The sequence below is a fragment of the Marmota flaviventris genome, chromosome 13 (assembly GCF_047511675.1).
Source record: "Marmota flaviventris isolate mMarFla1 chromosome 13, mMarFla1.hap1, whole genome shotgun sequence".
In the NCBI taxonomy this organism is placed as follows: domain Eukaryota; kingdom Metazoa; phylum Chordata; class Mammalia; order Rodentia; family Sciuridae; genus Marmota; species Marmota flaviventris.
In genome coordinates this window covers 96,747,104-96,771,117 of record NC_092510.1, presented here as the reverse complement: position 1 = coordinate 96,771,117, position 24,014 = coordinate 96,747,104, and the positions used below count along the sequence as shown (strand labels likewise).

The 24,014-nt window shown below is 42.7% G+C and overlaps 1 protein-coding gene across 3 annotated transcripts in view; it reads right to left on the bottom strand.

Moving 5' to 3' along the window:
- Positions 1-24,014, bottom strand: part of Garnl3 (GTPase activating Rap/RanGAP domain like 3) — a 151,652-nt gene that overhangs the window by 72,022 nt on the left and 55,616 nt on the right. For all 3 annotated transcript variants that reach the window (XM_071600977.1, XM_071600978.1, XM_027944074.2), the window contains 2 exons: positions 13,097-13,171; positions 320-419 (listed from right to left, as the gene is read on the bottom strand). In XM_071600977.1, coding sequence (XP_071457078.1) covers positions 320-419; positions 13,097-13,171 — 175 coding nt within the window. The remainder of the gene's footprint in view (positions 1-319; positions 420-13,096; positions 13,172-24,014) is intronic.

The window sequence follows — 24,014 nt, the reverse complement described above, 5'->3', positions numbered from 1 at the left end:
TCTAGTCTCTCAAAGCCCTCATTCAGATTCTATAATCCCCTTTAACTCCCCAGAGACAAAAACACCTTGGAAAAAATCTAAATGACAAAACAAATCCCAATAAAAAAAAAAAAAAAGAGGAAAGAAAAATTCCTAGGGCTGCGACTCCAAATAGCATCTTTTAATCTACAAAGCTTACTACTGACAGTGAAGTGAAATGCCCTGACCTTAGTGTCCCTAAATTGCCTAGTTTCACTCATATATAGCACCAGAAATTACACTAGCACTCATTTTCATTTTGAGTATCTTTTCTTCCCAACCACTATAATGGCATAATTACCTTGTCCTAAAAAATACTTGAAATACCATCTGGTGTGGTATTCCGGGTTCTCTAAGTGCACGTCTGTTCTTCGCCAAGTACCTGGCAGAGCAGTCGCATTCTGTAATGGAACAAAGTTTGTGCCATTAAGAACCTTACTTAGAAAGCGAATAAGCTGGAAATGAACCAGAGGCCAAAGAACCAGAAAAAAACCATTGTTCAAAGCAACACCCAGGGGCTCTAACTTCATGTTCTCATTAGAAAAGACACTTGGTCTGAGTCTGCATCATGGAGGTGTTCCAGAGGCCCCCCGGAGACGAGAGAGAACCGAGTGAGGTGGGAACTGACAGGAGTATAAGGTAGCTCTGTCAGAGGTTTCACAACATTTGGGGGTTGGTGCCCCCCAGAGTGCCAGCTGTTCGCTACCTGACACAGGCACATTTCACCTCCAACTCATCTCAGCCTCTGACCTCAAGCCCACAACCATGTAAAATTCTTAAGATGTATTATAAAAATCACCCAACTGATGTGGAAAATATGGATGAACATAACAAGTAACCAAAATACTTTATCTGAAGATAATCATTATTAATGTTTGGGTATTTTTTCTATGCATATTCATATGCATTCTTCTTACCAAAATGAATTGTACTGAACATACAGCCTCTGGCTTGCCTTAGCTCTTATCCATGTCAATAAATATATTTCTACAATGTTAATCTTTTTGGCTCAGGTGGCAGTCTGCCCTGTGGACACAATATGACTATTTAACAATATCTGACCACTGTAAATAAAGTTGTGCTGAACACCTAATCCCCGGCTCACATGCCAACGTGGCAGGTTATCCCTGGAGGATAAATTCTTGGAAGCCAAACTGCTCTGCCAAGGAGTAGGCACATCGCCAGGGATCTGTGACATGGTGCCGTGATCAGAGCTCCCTCAGCCCTGATGGAGGCTTCCCCTTCCCATGCCCTTGATGTTTCCTCTTCAAAATTTAATGGCAAAAATGTCATCTCAACGTTGTTTGGGTTTCTTTATTCACCAACGGAATTGAACATTTCCTTTATACTTTTATTAATTATTTACAATTCTTCTTTTGTGGGTTACCCGCTTATGTCCTTTGTCCGTTTTCTAATCGTTGTATATTATTTTTTCATATTTATTTGTGAAAACTTTGAAATAAAATGCAAATCATTTTTTTAATCAGTTTAATTTTTAACTTTGCTTATGATAATTTTGGGCACAGAGGGATGTTTTAAATTTCTCAGATTGTTCCCCTCCTGGCTCCTGTCTTTAGTATCATTACATAAAAAGGTTTCTCCATACCATTATTTTTAAAAATATATTTTTAGTTGTTGATGAACCTTTATTTGTTTATGTGTGGTGCTAAGAATGGAACCCAGTGGCTCACACATGGTAGGCAAACACTCCACCACTGAGCCCCAGCCCCAGCCCCTCCATACCATTATTATTTTTTTTTTAAGAGAGAGAGAGAGAGACAGAGAGATTTTTTTTTTAATATTTATTTTTTAGTTTTCGGCAGACACAACATCTTTGTATGTGGTGCTGAGGATCGAACCCGGGCCGCACGCATGCCAGGCAAGTGTGCTACGGCTTGAGCCACATCCCCAGCCCTCCATACCATTATTAATGAAACTATTTACCTTTAAATTCTAAATGTTCTATGGCTTCATTTTTAAATTTCATTCTTTAATCTGTTGAGCATTTTTGATGTTTGCTATGAAGTAAAGATCAATTTTTTCCTAATAGTTTATCAATCAACCTAATTCCAATTTTTTGAACACTATCACTCCCAACCTTCATAAGGTAATAAATACTTTTATGGTGAATGTCTGAGTCTTGCCTGGACTGGGCAGGAGTTATGTTAGACACACATTTTTCTGAATGATTGGCAGTTACTCTACCAAAGCTCCATGGACATCTATTTTGTGCCTGTGTAGGAGGCAAGCTACTAGAACGTACTTCTTGATTTTTCCTCTAGTGATTTGTTAGATGTTTGCGATCAGTTTTTTTTTTCAATAATTTTGAGAAACTTTTCTTCAACTCTGAATTTTCAAAGAGGTTTTTCTCTGGAATGAATATTAAATGTTACTAAGAGCTTTTTTTTTTCTTTTTTGCCACTATTGAGAGAATAGTTACATAGAGGAAAATCATAGTGATGTGTTATATATAGCAACAGTTCTTCTGGTGTTGAAGAATTCTTAGACTTCTGGAATGCACCCTACTGGGTCATGGGGTATTATTCTTTTAATGGAAAGCTGGCTTTAAAAAATGATTTATGCATCATAGTTGTTAGTGAGATGGATTGATGCTTCTTTGGTGTGTGTGTTGCTGTCACATTCTCGGGGTTACGAACTGAATCGAGAAACTTCCTGCCTTTGCTAAGAGCTCTAAATGCCAAGTATCAGGCTATGCATTATTTCCAGAACTGCCACCATCAATTTGATGAGACACAGTCTACTTTAACCCCATTCTTTCTGATGAGGAAATCGAGACTTAATAAGTTTATGAATGTTGCTTGCAGATGCAGAGATAATCAGTAGCAGAGCTGGAACTGAAGCCAGTTCCCATTTCAGAGGTGTTTTCTCTCTTTAATTTTAGCCATTACATCATTTTCTGTGTCTTTTTTTTTTGTGTGTGTCCTGCCTTTTTAACTTATCAGGGAATAAAACTGTAGGTTAAAGTTTCTTAATATTATTATGCTTTTATTGGATTATCTTGAATTTTGAAAAACAGCTGCAGCTAAATATGTATAAATCTTTATTTGGAAAAAATTTTTAAACTTATATAAGAGCTGCAAGAATAAGAACAGTGAAGAGAGCTGTGAGAATGAGGAAGCAGAGAGCATCCCCTTTACCAGGCTCACCTGTGAAAACGTCTCACCCGCCATTTGTTCTCTCACCTACACACACACACACACACACACACACATACAATTTTTCCGGAACCATTCAAGACTCAGATGCATAAAGAATAGCCCTTGGGAGCTGGGGTTCTGGCTCAGTGGTAGAGTGCTTGCCTAGCATGTGTGAGGCATTGGGTTCTGGTTTCGATTCTCAGCACCATGTAAACAAATTAAATAAACAAAGTAAAGTTATTAAAAAAAAAAAAAGAATAGCCCTTTACCCCTCAACGCTTCAGTGTGTACTTCTCAAGCAAAGGGACATCTTACATAACCATGGCGTGGCTTTGCCAGTGTCTGTACGTTTAACATTGGTGCAGCACTTTTATTTTCTATATTCCCATTTCATCAAGTGGCTCAACAGTGCTGTTTGAAGCTTTGTCCTTCTTTAGTGCGGATCAATTTGCCTCTAGCTTCCCTTCATCTGCAACTTTTCCACACACTCTCTTTTATGACAGTGACATGAAGACTGCAGCACCCTTTTTCCTGGTTTTTTAAATAAAGCCCTCCGCGTTTGGAGTCTGCCTGACATTTCCCCGCACTTAGACTCGGGGTCTGCACACCTGTGGGAGCACCATGAGTGAGGCTGGTCCTTCTCAGCTTATGGAGACACTCGCCCAAGATGCCCTGTGCTCCTTGTTGGTGAGGTTAATTCTGATCACCTGATCAGGGTGTCCCTCTTGGCTTTGACCTTCTGGTGAGACTTCAGAGGGCGTATTGTTGGAATCTGCTCCTCATAGGTTCACTAGCAACAGCCCTTTACTTCCTAACCAGGAGCCCTGGCAGTGCTCCTGCTCCACAGAGGTCTCTCTCTACCTGATACCAGGCAGAGTGCCGCCTCCACCTAGGGCCTGTCAACCAACCTTGGGCATCAGTGGACCAGAGCGGGGTGTAGCCCAGGAAGCTGGCCTCAGCCAGTCAGACCCCTCAATAGTTGGTATCATTGCCTTGAGCCCTGGAACCTAGAAAGCTTCCGTAGAGCCTGAAGAGGAGACTCTCTCATGTCCCCAGCACAGCTAAACTCCTGGAGCCTCCAAGATTTGCACAACTCAGAGAGGGTTCTTTGAGGCAGCGGCACCAGATGGCAGCTCAGCACTTCTCAGATTTGTTGGAATGTGCACTCCTGGGTTCACTGTAGAACTCCTCCTCCGGATCTCTCTGAGTACCTTTTTTGTTTTGTTTTTGTGGTGCTGGAGATCAAACCCATGATCTCATGCAAGCTAGACAAGCGCTACACTGCAATCCAAGATCTACATTTTAACAAGCAACCGGGTGATGTTGATGACATGAAATTTTCAGAGCCAATGCTCTATACCAGGGGTTCTGAAAGAATTGAGGCTGGAAAGGGGGAAAGGACTCAGATGGGGCAAAACAAATACATCTGTATTTTCCCTAACTTCCAGAATTTAGTGTTTCATTCAAGTATGAGCATATAAAATAAATTACAGTAGAGTGAACAGTCCTAGTAACCATCTCTCTCTCTCTCTCTCTCTCTCTCACACACACACACACACACACTCACCAGATACTTTTAAAAACTTGATAAAACTCATTATAGTGTTTGCAGCTATATAGAAACACTGTTTACGTTCTTCCACCATTTAAAATTATAGTAGTTACAGAATCTACTTCTGGATTGGTTATTTAATATAAGTAAAAAACACATATATCATGAATTAGGTTTAGAAAATCCTCCTGGGGCTGGGGATGTAGCTTGGTGGCACAACACCTGCTTAGCATACATGAGACTCTAGGTTTGAGTCCCCAGCAATATGAAAAAAAAAATTCTGATAACTTGATTATTGATCAACCATTTCCTTTGTAATCCTCTGTGGTTTTTTAAAAATATTTTTTTAGTTGTAGATGGATACAATATCTTTATTTGTTTATTTTTATGTGGTGCTGAGGATCAAACCCAGTGCTTCACACGTGCAAGGCAGGTGCTCTACCACTGAGCAACAGCCTCTGCCCCAATCCTCTTATTTTATATGCCTTTAAAAATATTATTCTGAGAAGGGATCTACAGACTTCACCAGAATGCTGAGAAGGGTTGAAGGAACAGAAAATGCAAACCTAGGACCTTTGAAGCATGTGCCTCTGCCTGACCTTCTCTAGAGGCTGATGGTGGCCACTGTGGAATGGACTAACCCAGGAGAGGTAAGATGCAGTCAGCATCTGGAGGGAAGGACAATGGGACTGGGCAGTGGCTCATCTCATAAGTCAGGTACAAGCTGTTAATTATAGGCCTTTTTTTTTTAATGATTTAAAAGTTACCTATTTAACTTTCATCTTCACTGAATATTTAACTGAAATGGGGGACCCAACACCCAAAAAGTTGTGAGTCTCAGTAGCAAGCACCTCCTGGCCCTGGTGAAAAGCACACATGACGGGATGTGAAGACAAGAATGCACACAGGAAGTGACAGGGCCAGAGCCACAACCCCCTGCCCAGGACCCAGGAGAACATCTCTGAAAACAAGCCCTGCTTGGGATGACATAGTGGCCGTAATGGGACATGCAAGTGTCCAGCTTTTTACATGTGAGCACCCTGGTAACCACTGCCTGATCACGACCGGAAGTGTTCTCAGTGTCCTGGAGGCTCCCGTCATTACCCAGCCACATCCTCAAAGGCAACCACTAGCTGCCATCTGTCTCCACGGGCTTTATCTGCTCTGGAACATCATAAAAATGAAATCACTTCCTGTGTTCTCCAGGTTTCCAGTCCCGCGACATTCTGTCTGTGATGTTCTCCTTTCCCCGGCTGCAGCCGTTCTTTCTTGTTCACACTGTGTGGTCCATGGGTGGTAACAGCTCAGGTTCATTCTCCAGCTGGTGGACATTGGGATTGTTTGTGATTTTATTAAGAATAAAGTCACTGTGAACGTTCTGTGTCTTTCTGTCCTGGGACACAGAAGATGCACACGTTCAGTTTTAATAGGTGCTGCCAGACAGATTTCCAAAAAGGAGTCACCACTTCACACTCCTACTCGCCACGTGTGGGTTCCAGCTGCTCCATAGCCCCTGACCAGATGCTCAGCATTTCAGGTCTTCACTTCAGCACTTCTGGAAGAGTGCAGCAGCACCTAACTGTGGTTTTAATTCTCAATAAATTCTAATTATTTTACATATGCCTGATTTTACAAAGGAGGTCAGGAATACCAAAACTTTGTCTATAGCAATTTAAGGTGTCAATGAAACAGGAATGTGTTATTTGCTGCTGACAAGAAAGTTAGGAGGAAATATTGTGATGAGAGCATTTTCTAGATAACTGAACTATTTAGCTCTGCAACTGCCCGTGTTTACTTTACACCCACGTAGATGTTTGCTAAAGGTCTCAGTAGGTTAATGGGCTTATGCTGTTCTGTGCTGCAGAAGTGCCTGGACGGGCCTGCTGTCCAGAGAGTTCGAAGGCTCAGAAAACCTCATCTTCTCTGCTTTGAATTCCAAAGCCCACCAAAGCTTCTTATTGCCTTCACTCTTTTTTTTTAACCCATTTATACTTGTGGGATGTGAAGGAGGGGGCTTGAAACTGGCCAGGATATTTTAAGAATTCAACAAAATCTATATATGAAACACTGATTTTTAAAAAAAAAAATTTTTTTTAGATGTTGATAGACTTTTATTTTATTCATTTATTTATATGCAGTGCTGAGAATTGAACTCAGTGCCTCACCCATGCTAAGCAAGTACTCTACCACTGAGCCACAACCCACGCCCCGAAACACTGATTTTATTTGAATGTTCTTAAATATTTGGCTTCAAGCAGAGAATCAACACAATACAAACCTGCAACAAATGAGTCCCCAAATTTCATATAATGCCTGTGATTTTTCATCATCTCTTTCACAGTGAGCTCAATAAAAATGTGAAAGCCTTGAATAGCTTGGCCTTTAGTTCCTCAATTAAATTGCTGAGAGAACCCTGGCAGGATGGAAGATAGATTTTTAAAAAAAAAAACTAAATTTTGGGGGGCTGGGGTTGTGGCTCAGCAGTAGAGCGCTCGCCTAGCATGTGCGAGGCCCTGGGTTGGATCCTCAGAACCACATAAAAACAAATAAACAAAATAAAAGTACTGTATACAACTAAAAACAAAATAAATATTTTTAAAAAACTAAATTTTTAAAAATTACATTGTAATCAGGGGTAGAAGCTGCTTGTAAAAAAGTAAAATTAAACAAAAATTAAAATCCATTTTTCTCCCCATCTTCTATGTTCCATTCCACTTCTTTTCCCTGAAATAACCATACTATCAGATTGATTTTGGATAGTGCCAGATCTTCTTAATGCATTTTCAAGGATGTGTTTACTTTACACACACACACACACACACACACACACCAGACACATACATATGCATACACACATATACATGATTTGTTTTCATAAATGGGACAATAGTGCAGATATTACACTGAAGCTTGGTTTTTCATTAAAGAAAACATCCTGGAGCAGGGCATGGTGGCACGCGCCTGTAGTCCCAGCTATTTAAGAGGTTAAGGCAGGAGGACTGCGTGAGCTTACCAGTTCAAGACCAGCCTGGCAACAGTGAGACACTGTCTCAACAAGTACAACAGCATCTTGGGAATAGTCCTATGTCAGGACATAAAGAGCTAATTTGTTTAATGTATACAGATATGACTTATTCTTTTTAATAATTTGGGTTGACTATAGACTTATAAAACCTGTGAAGAACATGGAAGAGTCCAAGGAGGGAAGCTAAGCCTCCAGCTGTTGTCCTGACCTCTCAGGCTCATTCTCCAGAAGCAATTATGGTTACATTCTCAAGTATTCTTTTGGAAATTTTCTTACATATTGACACGCATATTTATCTTTTTTTTTTTTACAGAAGGAAAATGGATATTATACAAATCATTCTAGAATTTGCTCTTCTAACACTCTGCTGTGATGTTTTTCTATGGTAGTGAATATACCTCTATTTCATTTTTTTTTTTTTGTACCAAGGATTGAACCCAGGGGCAATTAACCACTAAGCCACATCCCCAGTCATTTTAAAAATATTTTGTTAGAATTTTTAGACAGAGTCTTACTAAGTTGCTTAGGGCCTAAATTGCTGAGTTTAGCCTTGAACTTCTGATCCTCCTGCCTCAGCCTCCCAAGCCTCTGGGATTACAGGCATGCATCACCACACCCAGTTCTACTTCATCTTTCCAATAGTTGAGACCAATCATTCCAGTATTTCAATTATACAGTCATAATTGTACCATAATTTATATTAATCATTCCTCTATTCATGGAAATCGAAGTTGTTTCCAGTTTTTTCCCCACTATTTTAAATATTGCTGCAGTACACATCTTAGCAGAACTGAGGCCAAATGGTATACACATTTGTAGTTATTGCTAATTGCCCTCCCCAAATATTAAACTAATTTCTACATCCCTCAACAGTGTATAAGAGAACCATCCCCATGCTAATGGCCATTGTTGTAAAGAGCCAAGAGACTGTCCCCTCTGCTCCACCATCTACTAATTGGTACATACAAGTGAGCAGTGTGGGAGCTCCCTAGTGACCCACCTGGGGGGGTCATGCACATTTTAATTAATAATCTGAATGAGCACACAGATGGCAAGACAAGAATATCTGAAGGAAATATAAAGCTGCTCAGTGGTTCAGCTAATAGGACAGGTGACAAAATCAAGATGTCACAAAAATTCTTGATAATTAACAATTATGGGACTCTCTAATGAGATTAAATTCAGTGAAGATAATGCAAAATCCTACCCTTAGGTGCAAAATATGAAGTACTCCAGTGCAGGGCAGGGAGGTCAGGTGCTGTGAAGTGGGCTGCATCTCCCTCTCTACCCATCAGGAGCTGAGGCTCAGAGACACCGAGCTGCAGACCAGTAAGCGTTGGAGCTGAGATGGGAAGCTAGGTCTGTGTGACTCCAAAATCATCCCTGCAACCCCACACTGCCTCACTGCTAAACCCCAGCACACATGAAATAGGCAGGGGTGGGGGACACCATACTGTCAGTTCATAGTGGGTTTAGGGGCTTCAAAAAAGTAGACGGAGTGTCTACAGTAAGGAAGGAGACAGCCCGGCTTCCTCTGTGGCCTTATAGAGCACATCCAGAGCCCTGTGTTCCCTTCTGAGCACTTAAGGCTCATTGGCTAGAGATGTTATTACCTTGATTTGATCATTGCACACTGAAACTTCACACTGTACCCCATAACTATGTTCAATGATTATGTGTCAATCAAAAGTAAATAAATTTGCCAATTAAAAATTCTGACACATAGTAAGTATATTTGGTAAGTTTTCAATATTATTACTAAAATTATAGAAGTAGGAATGAGAAATTAATAGTGAGAAGGTAGACTAAATGAGAAGGGTCAATATGCATGATGACTTATAAATATGTTGAGAAACTAATAAAATAAAAATAAGATGCTCATTAGTGGCCTCCCATGTATCCAAGGAACAGAAAGGGGGATAATGGAGGCACTGGTTCCATCTAATAAGGAACACAACAGATATCTCTGAATACGGAAGACCCATCATGGTGAAGAGGGCTCAGCCTTATCCTATGGGGCTGTGGAGAACAAAGCAGAAAAAATAGATGTGCTCTGTTCAGTGAAAAGAATTTTATAGCAATTAGCAATTCTGAAAAATGGAATTATCTACTCTGGGGATGCAGAATAATGGGAGACAGATATTTGGCCTTTGACCCTGGTTCCTGACATTGAGCTCCTAAAATCCTTGGAATTCCCTGAGTGAGAAGGGTAACAGGTGGGCCTTTTGTTCTAAGGAGGTGACTCTTGGTGGCCGGTTGTTGGAAAGACTAAGCCTTGATTAAAAGCTTGGAACTTACATCCCCACCTCCCAATCTCCTGGGAGAGAAGAGGGCTGGAGAGAGAATCATTGATGAATGGCCAATCATTCCATCAATTGTGCCTGTGACACAGCCATAAGCCCCCCGCACCGGGGTTCCACAGAGCTTCCTGTTGTTGGACAGTCATGTGCTGAGAAGAGGGCACCTGAAGGGGGTGCGGCAGCTCCTTGCCAGGCACCCTGCCCCACACTTATTCTATGTGCCATCCCAGTGGGATGTTCCTGAGATACGTCCTTTATAATAATCCAGTGACGAGAGTAAACTGCTTTCCTGAGCTCCTGAGTCATTTCAGCAAATCAGGGAACCTGAGGAGGGCTATGGAAACTGGCCAAGCAAGCCAGTGGTGAGGGCTGTGTGGCCACCCATGGCCTTCACATGAACCTGCAGTTCTGGTCTGTCCCCTGGATGTTTAAAGGCTTCAACCCAAGGACTGAGTTTAAAGGTACCTTGCAAAAGCAAACCAAAATCCTCTGTGCCAAAGGCAATGTGCTGAGGGCCTCCAGTGTCCTCAGGATAAATTTCAAGATGAGACAGCACAGAACCAGGTGGCCAGGCACACTCAGACACAACAGACAGCGAGTCACAGAAACCTCTGCTCGCCGTCCAGAGAAATAAAAAACAAATTCAACATTATCTTAAGGAAACAGCAAACTATAGGAGGTGACCATACAACCTTGATGTAGTCAGTGGATTCTTACATACTGAAAGCAAAGCAACCAAAGAAACAATAACAAACTGTGTACTATGAAGTTAAGAACTCTGTGATTCAAAGGACACAATCAAGAAAGCAGGAAAAAAAAAAACATAGAATGGGAAAAAGTTTTTACAAATCATGTATCTCATAAGGTCTAGTGTGCACCCTATATAAAAGACCTTATAATCCAAAAATGAAAGGACAAGTAACCCAATAATGAAATGCTTTGTAATTTGTTTTTTCATGGGTTCAGAAAATTTTAAATTGCTGTATTGAGTCTTCTATTGCACTAACTGCTCTAATTAACTCAGAGCAAGGCTGATTATCTTCCTCTGAGTGTCATGTGCCTCTGGGGTCTTTCATTGGGTGGGACATTGAGTTGGACACTTGTCAGAAGCTTATAACTGAGGACCATCAACATAAAACAAAGCCAAGGTACTCCAACTGAGAACTCATGCTCAGTAGCTTTGGTGGAAACAAAATCTAAAACACTACTTGATCTTGGTATTATCTTCCAGAGAAGCAATCTGACGGGATTGTGTTTCATATGCAGCAGACCACAGTGATCTGTTAAGTCAACAGATCCACCAATGATTCCAGTAGTCAAAGGACCTACCCAAGGTCATGCTGCTGGTGAGCTGTAGAGCCATAACTTGAGCCCAGGCATCTGACTGCAGAGTCAGTCCTGCCCATGACCTGCCACAGGTGATTTCCCATCCATGGCTAGGAGCCAGAACCTGTCCCCAGGTGTATGTCAGAGTAGGTGACTCGGCCTGGTGAGCAGTGTTTGATGGCCAAAGTTCATAGTGATTTCAGAACCACATGAAGACCCCATTTATGTCTTTCCTGGAGGCGTGGGTTTCCTCCAGACACAAGTCCCAGCAGGGGCCAGAGCTGTGCTTGGTGGGTATAGTCCAAGGCAGTTTGCTCATTTTGGGCTGGGCTGAATTCTGAAAGCTTTTGGTAGCAGAAGCATGTCCTGAGGCACAGTAGTCTCTGGGGTCTCCAGTGTGTTGGTTCTCAGAGCAGAAACTTAGCATGGTGGTCACTGGTTTTCTGAGCACTGAAACAGGGACTTGCTGCTTATGCTCTGGGCTTTGCACCTGGGACATGCGAGACTTTGTGTTTTGTGTCATCACAAGCCACTTGGGGAGGGCCATTTCAAAGCTTCAGAGGCCAACTTCCTGACATCATTCTGGCAAGAAGTCTGTGGGCACCTGTTCAGGGGCTTGGCGGAGGACAGCGATGCCTCCTTTTGCCTGACACAGCAATAGTGAGGGCACCATACCTGGGTGAATGGGTACGCTAAGCCAGGGCCAAAGGTGAAGATGAACATTGACTTCCCGGATGCTAGGGCCTTTCAAGTTCAGCCCACAGTCTTTCACCAAGAATTTGCTTTGGGAAGTGGTTGGGCGAGCAGCACTGTCAATATGGCAACGATCAGGGAGCCACAACAACCATGATCACAGGAGCAAACCCCTACTGTATGCCAGGTGCAGGGCTGAGAGCTTTCCAGCTTACCTCACTGAGCTCACTCAAGACTCTCAAGATGGTTTCTGATTCACAGATGATGAACTGAGCTCAGCAAGGCTGGGCTCCTCACCCAGGTCATACAAATAGAGAGGGGAGCTGGAACTTGAACCCAGGCTTGCCTGATTCTAAAGCTGAGGTGCTAAAGCACTGATTAGCTACCTTGAAAACAGGCTCAGAGATGATAAAGAATCAGGAGCTTCCACTGTACTCTGCAATTTCAGGGGAAGATTCTAAGGGACAGAGCAAGCTATGCAGGTCTTAAAGAAAGAAAAGCAAAGTGATCCCTGTGCCTGGCAGCAAGGAAGACCATCAGGGCTCAGAAGGAGGGTATGGGCCCAGGGAGTGGTGGGCAGCAGTACCCTCCTTTCCCCGCAGCTTCTCTGAATAAAGGTAACATTTGTAGTCAACACAGCCTTTGCACCTTTCTCCTGGAAATGGATCTGTTCATGTGGCAATGCAGGGCTGACCAGCCTGGCAAATGGTCGGAGCTTGGATCCAAAAAAGATGCTGTGGATTTTTTTTTACCATTCTGACGGAACAATGGCATGTGTCCACCTGGTTTTATGACAGAACTTTTAAAAGATATGTGTCACCCAATTACTAGCACATTCCATGCCAGGGTAATAGCAGTGCCCCTCCACATCTACTCCATGCAAAGCTCTGGAAAGCTCTATTTACCCCTTCCAGAGCTCCATTCAGGTGAGTCGTTTGTGACCATCACAAACTATCCACTGCTATGGCACAGGCATCACAATTGTGTGCTTGGTGCCAGAACAGGAACTGAGGAATATTCTTACCTCATCCGAAGAGCCATTTTCCACTCTGAATCTGCCTGCCCTCTGGATAGCTCCATCAGCATCACTGGAAATAAGCTAGGGGGAAAAAAGAGCATTCAGTCAGTAGCTGGGCCACCATTTTCAATGCCCCTTCTGTCCAAATGGCTTCCTGCTATACTCAAGCCAAATGAGCTGACGGGCCCTGCCTTGAAGCTAAGGGTTCCTTTTGAGTTCTATCAGTTGAGTCCTCAGAGCATCAGTCCCACGATCTTAGGAGTCCAAGAGTCAGGACCACATGGGCTGCAAGAGTGGAAAATGAGAGCATCAAATCCAAATCAGAACATTTTCCAAAACTGAAATACATTAAAGCAATGGTCTGTGGAAAAATAATCTTTCATACACAGCAAATGTGGACAAGCGGCGGCTCACAGATGGCAAAACTCAAAGCCAAGCATCAAGTTCAACTGCCTTCCCAGGGAAGCCGGAAGAACAATTAGTGGCTGGCAGGAACACATGCCTTCCAGGTGGGCAGACCGTCTGAGTAACGGCAAGAGGGCACTTGCAGATGGATGGTCTTCAAGGGCTGGGTGCTAGGAGGAGGCGAGGCGGGAGGAGAGCGCACGTGGCACCACAGTCCTCAGACTGCTCCCCTGAGATGCTCTCCTAGATTTCTCAGAGTGACTTGGAAAAATGATCTCTCTTCTTTTAAACTTTTAAATCTACCTGTAATTTTCAGCGAAGATCTGCCAACAACTTCCACACTCCAGACTTATTAGAATATGCTTGCTGTGGGTGGGAGGGGCGCATCCTACAATTCCATCTCAGGCTCATCCAGTGAAACAGAAACACTATCTTAGGAGAGATTTGCTATCTATTACTTTCACTAGTATTTACAAGACATGGAGATGTGAAAATAAGAGAAAAAATTTCAGAGAACCTCCCCACAAATTTTCCCAGGGAAAATTATTTGAGAAAGATTGGCACATTTTTCTCAAGATAAACATAAAAATAGTATTGAGTGTTTATTGAGTATTTATATGTGCCGTCTATTCTTTTGCCCTTAATATGTATTATCTTACTTAATTCTTAAAACAACACAAGGCTGAAACTCTTACTAATTTCATTTATGAGCAAGGAAATTGAGGCAGAGAAGGGTAAATCAATAGCTCCCAGCTAGCTGCCCAAACAGAGCTGGGAGTGAGCAAAGGCAGCCAGACAGTGGATGCCGGAACCCTCATCTAACCAGACCTTACTTGAAAGGTCCAGGAGGCCCAGTTTTCATACCTAATCTTTAACCTGCAAAGCAATTCCTAAAAACAAATAAAAAGATTTCTATGTATATGCCTGGCTATTGCTGGTAGCAGATCCTATACTGCTGATAAACTGAGGGTTTGCCTTATCCAAACTGAAGTCTGGCTTTACCCTAGGCTCCTGGGATATACCTTCTAAGCCTGAGGAATTTCCTGTGTCTCTTCACATAGGGGCCTTGAGCCACACTAGATAGTAAGTAACATTGTGGAATATGGTGAGGGCTCCCATTCACACAGTACAGGTCTCCCATGGAGGGGCTGGAGGCTAAGGACAGCCACACGGTGGTCAGCCATATCCTCATGGTCAGGCCCACTGAGGACTCTGGATCCCGCGGCTCAGTGAGTTCTCCAAGTGCACTGCCACACATCGTTGCCAGCAGGGGTTGTTGCTGCCCAGGTCTCCAGCTGGAAGCTCTTCTTCTGGACCCTCCTGGACTCTGCCCTGTCTGATTTTCATCTGTATCCTTTGGCTGCCACTTGAACATAAGTGAGCTGAACAGCTTTTGGTGAGTTCTGAGTCCTTCTAGTCAATGATTGAAACTGAGGGTGGTCCTTGGGCCCAAACTCTGCGCTTGGTGTCAAGTGAGGCTGCGCTTGTGGACTGTTCACTCTGACTTTACAGAGGCCAATTCTAAAGTACAAGAGCAAGATTGATTTGGGTCTCTAAGGGTCATTGTCATTTCCACAAGGTAGTGTAGAGGACTCGGCACCAGTGTCATCCTTGCTGTAGGTGTCCACTCACTGTTAAAGCAGAAGGAGCAGCAAATAGGATCCAAGCTGGGTGTCACTGGCGTAGACTGCCTCAAAGGCTCTGGGAGAGCCATTCTGCGATCATATCTGGACTTAGCAAGAAAAAGAGTGCTATAATTAGCTAGTAACATCTCACAGGTATATGGGAGGAGTGTATTCTCCTTGTTATGCCTAAAGTAGAGGTGGGTAGATAAAGTCTTGATGATAGCTTGTTCCATCTAGGACTGGGGAGAAGAGCGACCATCTTTCACCAATCTACTCATTCACTCTTAAACCAATACAAATTAAAAGTCTGCCATTATGTTCCAGACCCTGTCAGGCACAAGCAACCCTGCCTTTTCCTTTGCTGATGTTAGAGTAAGAAGCATATGGCTCGCCTTGCTTAAGAAGTTCAGAAAGAAAGGAAGAACACAATTGATGATTTGATGGATAGAAGGAATTTAGCTCCCTGTGAACTTAGGAGCATGAGTTCCCCATCTCTCCATCACAGTCTGCACATAGGTCACCATCATCTCTCACCTGGATGACTGTGACCACCTCTACTGGTCCAGACACCTCCACCACTGCTCCTCTGCCACAATTCCTCATAACACTGCACCATGCTGGGTGGTTTTGGCAAACTGCTCGCTCATCTGTGCCTACAATCCACTTCCCTGCAGCACCCTTTCTTCCCATCAGAGGGCGTGTGCATGTGGTGCACCAAAGTACAGAGACCCTGTGGCCCACCTCCCCCATCCCCAGTTCCCCCAGTGAAGCCAGCTCATCCTTCAGACCTGCCAAGTCCCCATTACTCCAAGATCCTTCACTGACCTCACTGCCCAGGGAAAGGATGCCCTGCAAATTCCCAAGTACCCTGGGGAGTGATGTTTTCCCTTCCTTCATATGATCACTTGGTCCATCATCAGCTCTCCTCCAACACTCCCTCTGCCCCCCAGAGCTGCATGAGGACAGCTGGTATCCCCAGAGCTAAGCATACCACCTGCCATAGTGCAGACACTCATCAAGCATTTATGAACAAGAAATACTTAACTAAATGAAGGCTGAAATCCTACTGAAAGCGACAAAAGAAATATAAAAACAGGGGCAAACCTGTGAAACTAGAGAGGATTCGCTACTTTTGTGTGAGAAATGTCACAGAAATCTACCAGGTTCATCGTGTGGGAAAGACAAAGTGACAGAAGGGCCACATAGCTCGGGAATCACCATGGCAAAGGAAGTCAACCTGGTGGCAAATTCATCAAGTCCTGTGGGTTCACACTCACACCCTGTGCACAGGCTGGCGAGTGTGGGGTGGCCCCTGAGGGTGGAAGGCCTGCCAGTCACTGGGCTGACACAGAGTGGCAGCCCCAGCATGCCCCACCCCACCCCCACCCTACAGCTGGCTCGGGCAGCTGTGGCGGCTGGTGCCTGATGAAGACTGGCACACCAGCTGAGGCAGGAGGAGACCGAGCCCCAGCAAACTAAGGGACAAAAACAAACCACACTAACACTGCAGGAAAACCCCTGTAATGGCAGAGAGGCTGTAGCCGGGAGCTACGTCAGCTGGTTCTCTTTCAGTCACTCCTCACAGACCTCTGATCTGGCCACCAAGACCACACAAAGTCTACACTCTTCCCTTTGCTGAAAGATTTGACTCAGAAAAGTCAGTTTCTACTGGAACCATTTAAATGTCCAATACCACAGTGCAGCTCACCCTGTATAGTTAAGGTTTCAGCTGGCATCAATGTGAGTGGACAATGCCACTCACATTGTCCTCCAGTGACAGAAATGTACCTGGACACAAGGCTGGACCTCAATCCCCTGAGGTGGCCATCTGACAGTTTTCTCCATTTGCAGGGCCAAAGTCCTGGGTGGCATTTATATTATAGGCCCAGGCCTTCCAGGAGAGAGGCAATATCTCCCCTGCACCTTTTCTCTCCCGCTGGCTAGAACCCCCATAACCAGAGGGGTCCTGGAAGCTCACACTGAAACCCACAGGAAGACAGTGGCTCATCTTGAGCCTGAGTTTGGGAGCACAGCCACCTCCCACTTCCAGTACCTGGCTGGATGTGAAAAATAAATCAACGTGCTGCTTTCCACTGCACTGCGATGTTCCAAGCCAACTATTACCCTCATGAGGGAGAAAAAAAAAAATCACTGGCCTTATGACAAGCTCATAATTCAAAAGGTGGAAACTGACCTGAAGTATCAAAGCAAATGTTCTATAAAATAGATTTACTACCTAAAGCACAAGCACATTTTAGAAAGTCTCTAGTTATTGCAAAAATTTTGGGGTGAACTGCATGTATGAAAATAATCTGTAATTAGCTTACAGATGAAGTGCATTGATTCCTGGATTTTGAACAGCAGCGGCCACCATGAACCAAAACACTGATGCTAAGACGAAAATAACTAGATTATCAATTTGACACAAATAGAGGAAAATGATGATAAAAACCAGAGACATGCCTGGGGGATGCATGAAGAATGACCCATGTCATGAAGGTGGTCTGTGGGCAGAGCCCAGAAGGAACCAAGTCACCCCTCAGACCCACCTGCTCCTCCAGCATGGCTTCTGCTATCCAGTGAGGCCGAAGCCCGAGAAGCCTCCTGTGTTGAACACAGTTGGGCCTGAATGACAGGGGAAGAGGGCAGAGAGCAGACAGTCTGCCATCTGACCACTCTGGAGCCAGAAGCAAGGGGCAGGTGGGTCAGGTCTCCTCTCACCTGAGAGCACATGGGGCCCTTGGTTAATCTTCCAGGAGAAGTGTCCAGAGAAGAGATTTTTTCAAATAAGTGCTCTGTCCTTAAACACAACACTGCCTCTTCAGGAGTTCAGTGGTTCATGAAGATTTTTTTTTTTTTTTAAGCTGGTATTGGGGATTGAACATAGGGGTTTTGCACAAACAAATTATCCACTCTAAGTACAATTTTAAAAATATTTAATTTTTAGTTGTGATTGGACACAATATCTTATTTATTTATTTATTTATTTATATGTGGTGCTGAGGATTGAACCTAGGGCCCCGCACTTGCTAGGTGAGTGCTCCACTGCTGAGCCACAACCCTAGCCCTCTAAGTACATTTTTTTTAAAAAAAATAAAATAAACACTTTTTTCAGTGCTAGGAATGAACCCAGGACCTCGCACGTGCTAGGCAAGCCTCTACCACTGAGCTATATCCCCAGCCCCATGCAAGATGTTTTTTAATCTGATCAATCTAGATCTGTATTCCTGAAGGATGCAGCCAGGAGGAGAGTGAAATGAGGAGGTAGCTAAAGGGGAGCAAGGAACAACCAAGAGGTCAACAGAGAGAATGGCACCCACATCTTAATAAATATGAATAGGTTACATTCCCCTATGGAAAGAAAAAAAGACTCAAGAATTAGGAACATAAATGAAATTCAACTAGCTGAAAAAGCCATCTATTATATACAATAAAACAATCATGAAAAACAAAGGTAAAATAAAAAATATTTTAGGGGCTAGGGATGTACTTCAGTGGTAGAACATTTGCCCAGTACCACCACAAAATAAAACAAGATGAAACCAAAAACACACATATGTGAACACAAAAAGAGAGAGAGAACAGTTGTATAAAATGAAGTACCCACTGAATGCTTGTTATCAGGGAGAATATTCTCTCTCTCTCTCTCTTTCTCTCTCTCTTTTGGTGGTGGTGGTACTAGGGATTGAACCCAAGGATGCTCTACCACTAAAGTATGTTTCAGCTCTTTTTATTTTTTATTGTGAGACAGAGTCTTACTATTACCCACATCAGCCTCAAATTTGCAAGCCTCCTGCCTTAGTTTCCCCAATTGCAGGGCTTATAGGTGCACACTGCCACACCTGGTTTCTCTATTCTTCTGATGTTTCAAGAATTATGTACTTGGGGCTGGGGATGTAGCTTAGTGGTTGAGCACTTACTTAGTTAGTATGCACAAGGCCCTGGGTTTGATCCCTCGTGCTGCATAAAAGAAATTATTGGTAAATTGGAACAACAACAGAAAAAAACAGTGAAGGAAGAATAAAATCATAAAGTAAAACTTAAGAAAAAGAGGCATCAAATGAAAAAATTAAAATATTATTGTTTAGGGAAAAATAGAATTACCCCCCAAAATGGACAATTATAAATATTTATATAATGAATAATAATATATAATTATACAATAAAACTATTATAAATAGGAGTTAATAAATAATAATTATAGGGGGGCCAGGAGTTCAGCTCAACACTAAAGCACTTACCTAGCATGTGTAAGACCTTGAGTTCAATCCTCAGTGCCACACACACACACACATAAATTATGGTGGGAAATTTTAGTATGCTTCTCTGACAGATCAAGGTAAAAACTAGTAAGGATTTATAGAAGAGTCAAATAATAAAATTAATAAGCATTATTTAATAGCCATATGTTGAACTTAGCAAGGTACAGAGAATACACAATTAAAACATTTATTAAATTTTAATAATAAAATTAATATTAAAATTAATATTGAACAAAAACCACAAAAATTGTATAAAATTCCTTAAGACCAAAAAAACCCTGTAAAGCTGTATAGATCATGTTTTTGTATAATGCAAGTGAGAAATCAGTTCAAAAGGATCAAACAACTGGGAATTCAAAATATACACTTGAAAAAACTTGGGCTGACTAGGAATAGTCAAACTGGACGTGATTCAAACCCGCCCAACAACAGGGACAGGATGCACGACAGCATACAAAGCCCTAGATGTTCTCTAATGGGAAAATTCATATTCTTAAATGCTTTCATTACTAAATAAATAAAAAAGGATAACAATAAAGAACTAAATAGGAATCTCTAGAAGATATGAAAAATAACCATGAAGTAAACCCAGGACCAGCAGGGACAGGAATCAGCCAAAGACTGAAGAGGGCAGTGCAGAACGAGGAGGGCAGTGGAACTGGTAGACACATGGGAGCAGGGGACAAATGTGTGCGGTGAAAAGGAAGAAAATCAAATACGATGACAAAGTAGAGAGAAATTTTTTTAAAAGATCAAGAGAATGCAATGTGAAACTATGAGAATACCATGAAAACTTCGATGAGTGAACAACTAAGAAAACACACAAAGTAAAAATTATTTTAAAAAGGGAAGAAACTTGAATCTGCCTATCTATCACTATTAAAAACCCAAGATAGCAGAACACTGCCCACAAAGGCCTCCATGGCCTGGGGGTCTTCTGAAGAGGTCAAGGTCCCGTCTTCTACATGCACCCACCCCACGATGGCCACAGATGTTTCCATAGAGAAGAACTGACAGATCTTTTGCATGTTTTGGTGGAGAAAGTCAGCAAAAGGGAGTTGACATATATTGAACATCAGCAATGCTAAGGAAAGAAGGCAGAATGTTTAATTTATTTGGTCCCACAGCTCTGATTGGGTCAGACACCAAATGATCAGATCCCAAGGATGATATCTAGTAGACAGAAAAAGGAAATGACCAATTATATGGTCAGTTGGCAATTCCTTTAGAATTCTTGCTTTATTTAAATTTATTTTCACTTAACTAAAGTTAAAAAACAAAACAAAACCCATCCCTCAACTGCACTAGCTCCACTTCAGGTGCTTGACAACTACACGTGGCTACTGCACTGGACAGTGCAGCTATAAACATTTTCGCAATTGCAGAAAGCTACACTGAACAGGACTGACCATGCTGGGCCTTCGTGCAACTCTGAGATCAAACCGGTTTCTCATCTGATTTGTTAAATACACTAAATGGTAGTTATCTGTGTGAGTCAATGCTCTGAGTGGGCTCTGCCTAATCTCAGCCACACTGTAACTGACTCACACAACAATGAACAGTGTTCAATGTATTAGATGTTTTATTTCAGGAAAAAAATTAATATCTAAGCAATAATATCCATTTGTAGAATTTAAGAAATTTATGGGCTGTGGTTGTGGCTCGGTAGTAAAGAGCTTGCCTGGCACGTGTGAGGCACTGGGTTTGATTCTCAGCACCACAAATAAATAAAGATCCATTGACAATTAAAAAAAAAAGAAAGAAATTTAATAGAAAATAGGAAACAAGAGGGGCTGGGGTTGTGGCTCAGCGGTAGAGCACTTGCCTAGCAAGTATGAGGCCCTGGGTTCGATCCTCAGCACCACATAAAATAAATAAATAAATAAAATAAAGATATTGTGTACAACTAAAAAAATAAATATTAAAAAAAGAAAATAGAAAACAAGAAGCAAAAAATGTAATTAACTTATCACTAAATAAAAATATCATTTGTTTCCTATTAAAAACAATTAAATGAGAATCTTTCTAAAATTAATATGAATACATACTTTCTCAAAAACAAAAATCTCTTTCCCCTCTACTTTACTACTTTGTCTCCTGGGTTGGCATTTGTTCCCATCCTAAATCTGTCTGGGATTACTGTGATTTCTGTTTAGCATGCACTGTGTAAGTGGCATTCAAGTGTATAAACCACAGAACAATATTTTTACTTGGTAAAGAATATCTCAGAAAGATTATGTAAAGGGCATCTTTAAAAATAATATTTTGTATTTTCCTCCAGATCTCTTTTCTTTAAAATGAATGATAGTAAGTGCAGAGATTAGGACCCAACTGACTGGGTTCAAATCTCAGTTTTACATTTATTAGCTTACTGGAAAAGTCACCTGATCTTTCCTTGTTACATTTTAGTTTCCTTATCTCTAATATGGGGATAATGACTATATCCACTTCTAGGTTCACAGAGAGAATTTGATAATGTAATATATATAATAATCCCAGAGTAGCACCCAACGTATCAGGTGCTCAATAAATATTATGCTATAACATGTGTTATTATAATAATATGACATTGATTAATATAAAATGCTGATTAGTATTAAATCATTAATTAGTGGGTTAGTGATTAAACTGCCTTAATGCTGGATTTAAACTCTTGGAAGATCTGTTTAAACATTGATCCATCTAGTAGATATTACTGAGAACTTGTTTTTCAGGGCCTGTTCGAACTGCTGGACTAATAAAGATAAATGCAATATGATCCCTGCCCTGGAGGACCACAAATCCTAATGGGAGAGAAAGACTATACATATAAACAGATAAATCACAATGCAACCTGGTTAAATGCCATAACAACAGAAGCGAGTTCAGGGTGCTGGGGGAGGTCAGAGGCTGGAAAGACCTGCTCTGCCTGAGGCAGCGGTGGAAGGCTGCATTGCTATAACACAATTTATTCTGGCACAGGACCTTTGAGAAATGATTTCCAACATAGCAGGCTTTTTAAAACAGCAAATACTTGTCAAGAAAGCAGACCGCTTGACCCTGTACATACAAATCTGCCTGTCTGTCTGTCTGTCTCTCATACACATACACACACACATACTCACTCCTGACTTAGAAAGAACTGTTCAGAAAGGAAGAACATTTAAATGTATGCATAAAAATAACTATGGGCAGAAGGCATTGTCCCTTCGCTGGTGGGCGCTGCTGAGTCCTCATGCTGAGCGGTGCTCCCCACCAACTTCCCCCCTCCCATCTCTGTCTTTCAGTTCACTGCTGGAGGGAGGGATGGGGGAGCCAGGTTCAGGGACAGAGGTGTGTGTACTTTTCCTCCCACTCTTCACCTTCTGCCTGTGCCAGGGACAGGAAAAAGATTTGGGAAGCTGAGCAGCTGAGTGCTGAGCACCATGATGCCTGGAGGAACATCATCCAGGAGGACAGATAGTGACTGGAAGAGAAGCAGTGAGAACTTGGCCCTGGGCTCAGGCCTTGCTTATCATCCTCATCCTGGCCACCATCCTCAGCGAGCTCCACATCCATCATGATGATTTTGCCAATGGCCCGAGCTCTGCCTTCTCCCACTTAACGACCTCGCCTGGCTCCAGAGCTTTGCCACCCATCCTAAGACTCCAGCAACGCCCTCCCCCCACACTGGCACAGTGCCTGGCTAACGCGCTCTGGTCTTTTGGTTCATGGCCTCCAGACTTGGGGTTAATGAAGTTAATGCTGCTCTAACTTATGCACAGGCCTTGCCTACTGCTGACCCCTCATCAGGCCCTCAGAGTCATGACCACCCAGTCACCCCCCACACACTCTCACCCCTCTTCCTGTGTTCACAGAAACACATTTCCACAGGAGCAGGCCTGCAGCCAACTCATCCCACTCAACTTAGGCTAGCTCCTCTGGGCCACGGCCCAGGGCTTCCCTTCATTCCTGCTTCCTTTCCCATCACAAGTCCACCCCATCAACCACTAGTCACCTCTCTAGAACACCCTCTCTCCTGACAGATGGCCTTGCTGCGCAGCATGCCACCATTTGTGAGGTAGGTCAGGATGGGCACTGTCAACAAACTCTCCATCTCAAATGAACTTGCCTCAGTTTCCAAATTCAAATTTATCTGGCTAGCAGGAAACACCTGTGGAGATCCAGCGCAGAAGATGCGACTCATGAGTGAAGGCCGCCTTTCATCCTACGGTGAAATATCAGAACACTCTCTGCTTCTCCATGACCAATGGGGAGGAACCGAGAGATGCATCTGGTGACTGGCTTTGTTGCTTCCAACAGAACCAATCTGGTTAATTCTTCCCTCCACTATCGCATTTTGGGTCAGAGATACTGGGTTTATATGAAGAGCAACTACATTTTGAGGTATCCCACCCACGCCAGCACCTCTTCTTCCCTTCAAGAAAACAACGGGCAGGAAGTGGGGAGGACTCTTTCCCAGTTAGAACCATGGAAACATCCAAGCCTCCTGCTCTGCCAGCAGTCTTGAAGAAAAAGCAAAGGAATTTCACAGAGCCCAAGATCAAGTGCCTGAGAAAGAAGCTTGCCCAAAGATGTTTTGAAAGGCTAGGAGGAAGCTTATCTGTGGAGAAACTAAACAGTATCATAGGAATACAGGTAGGTGTGCAGAAT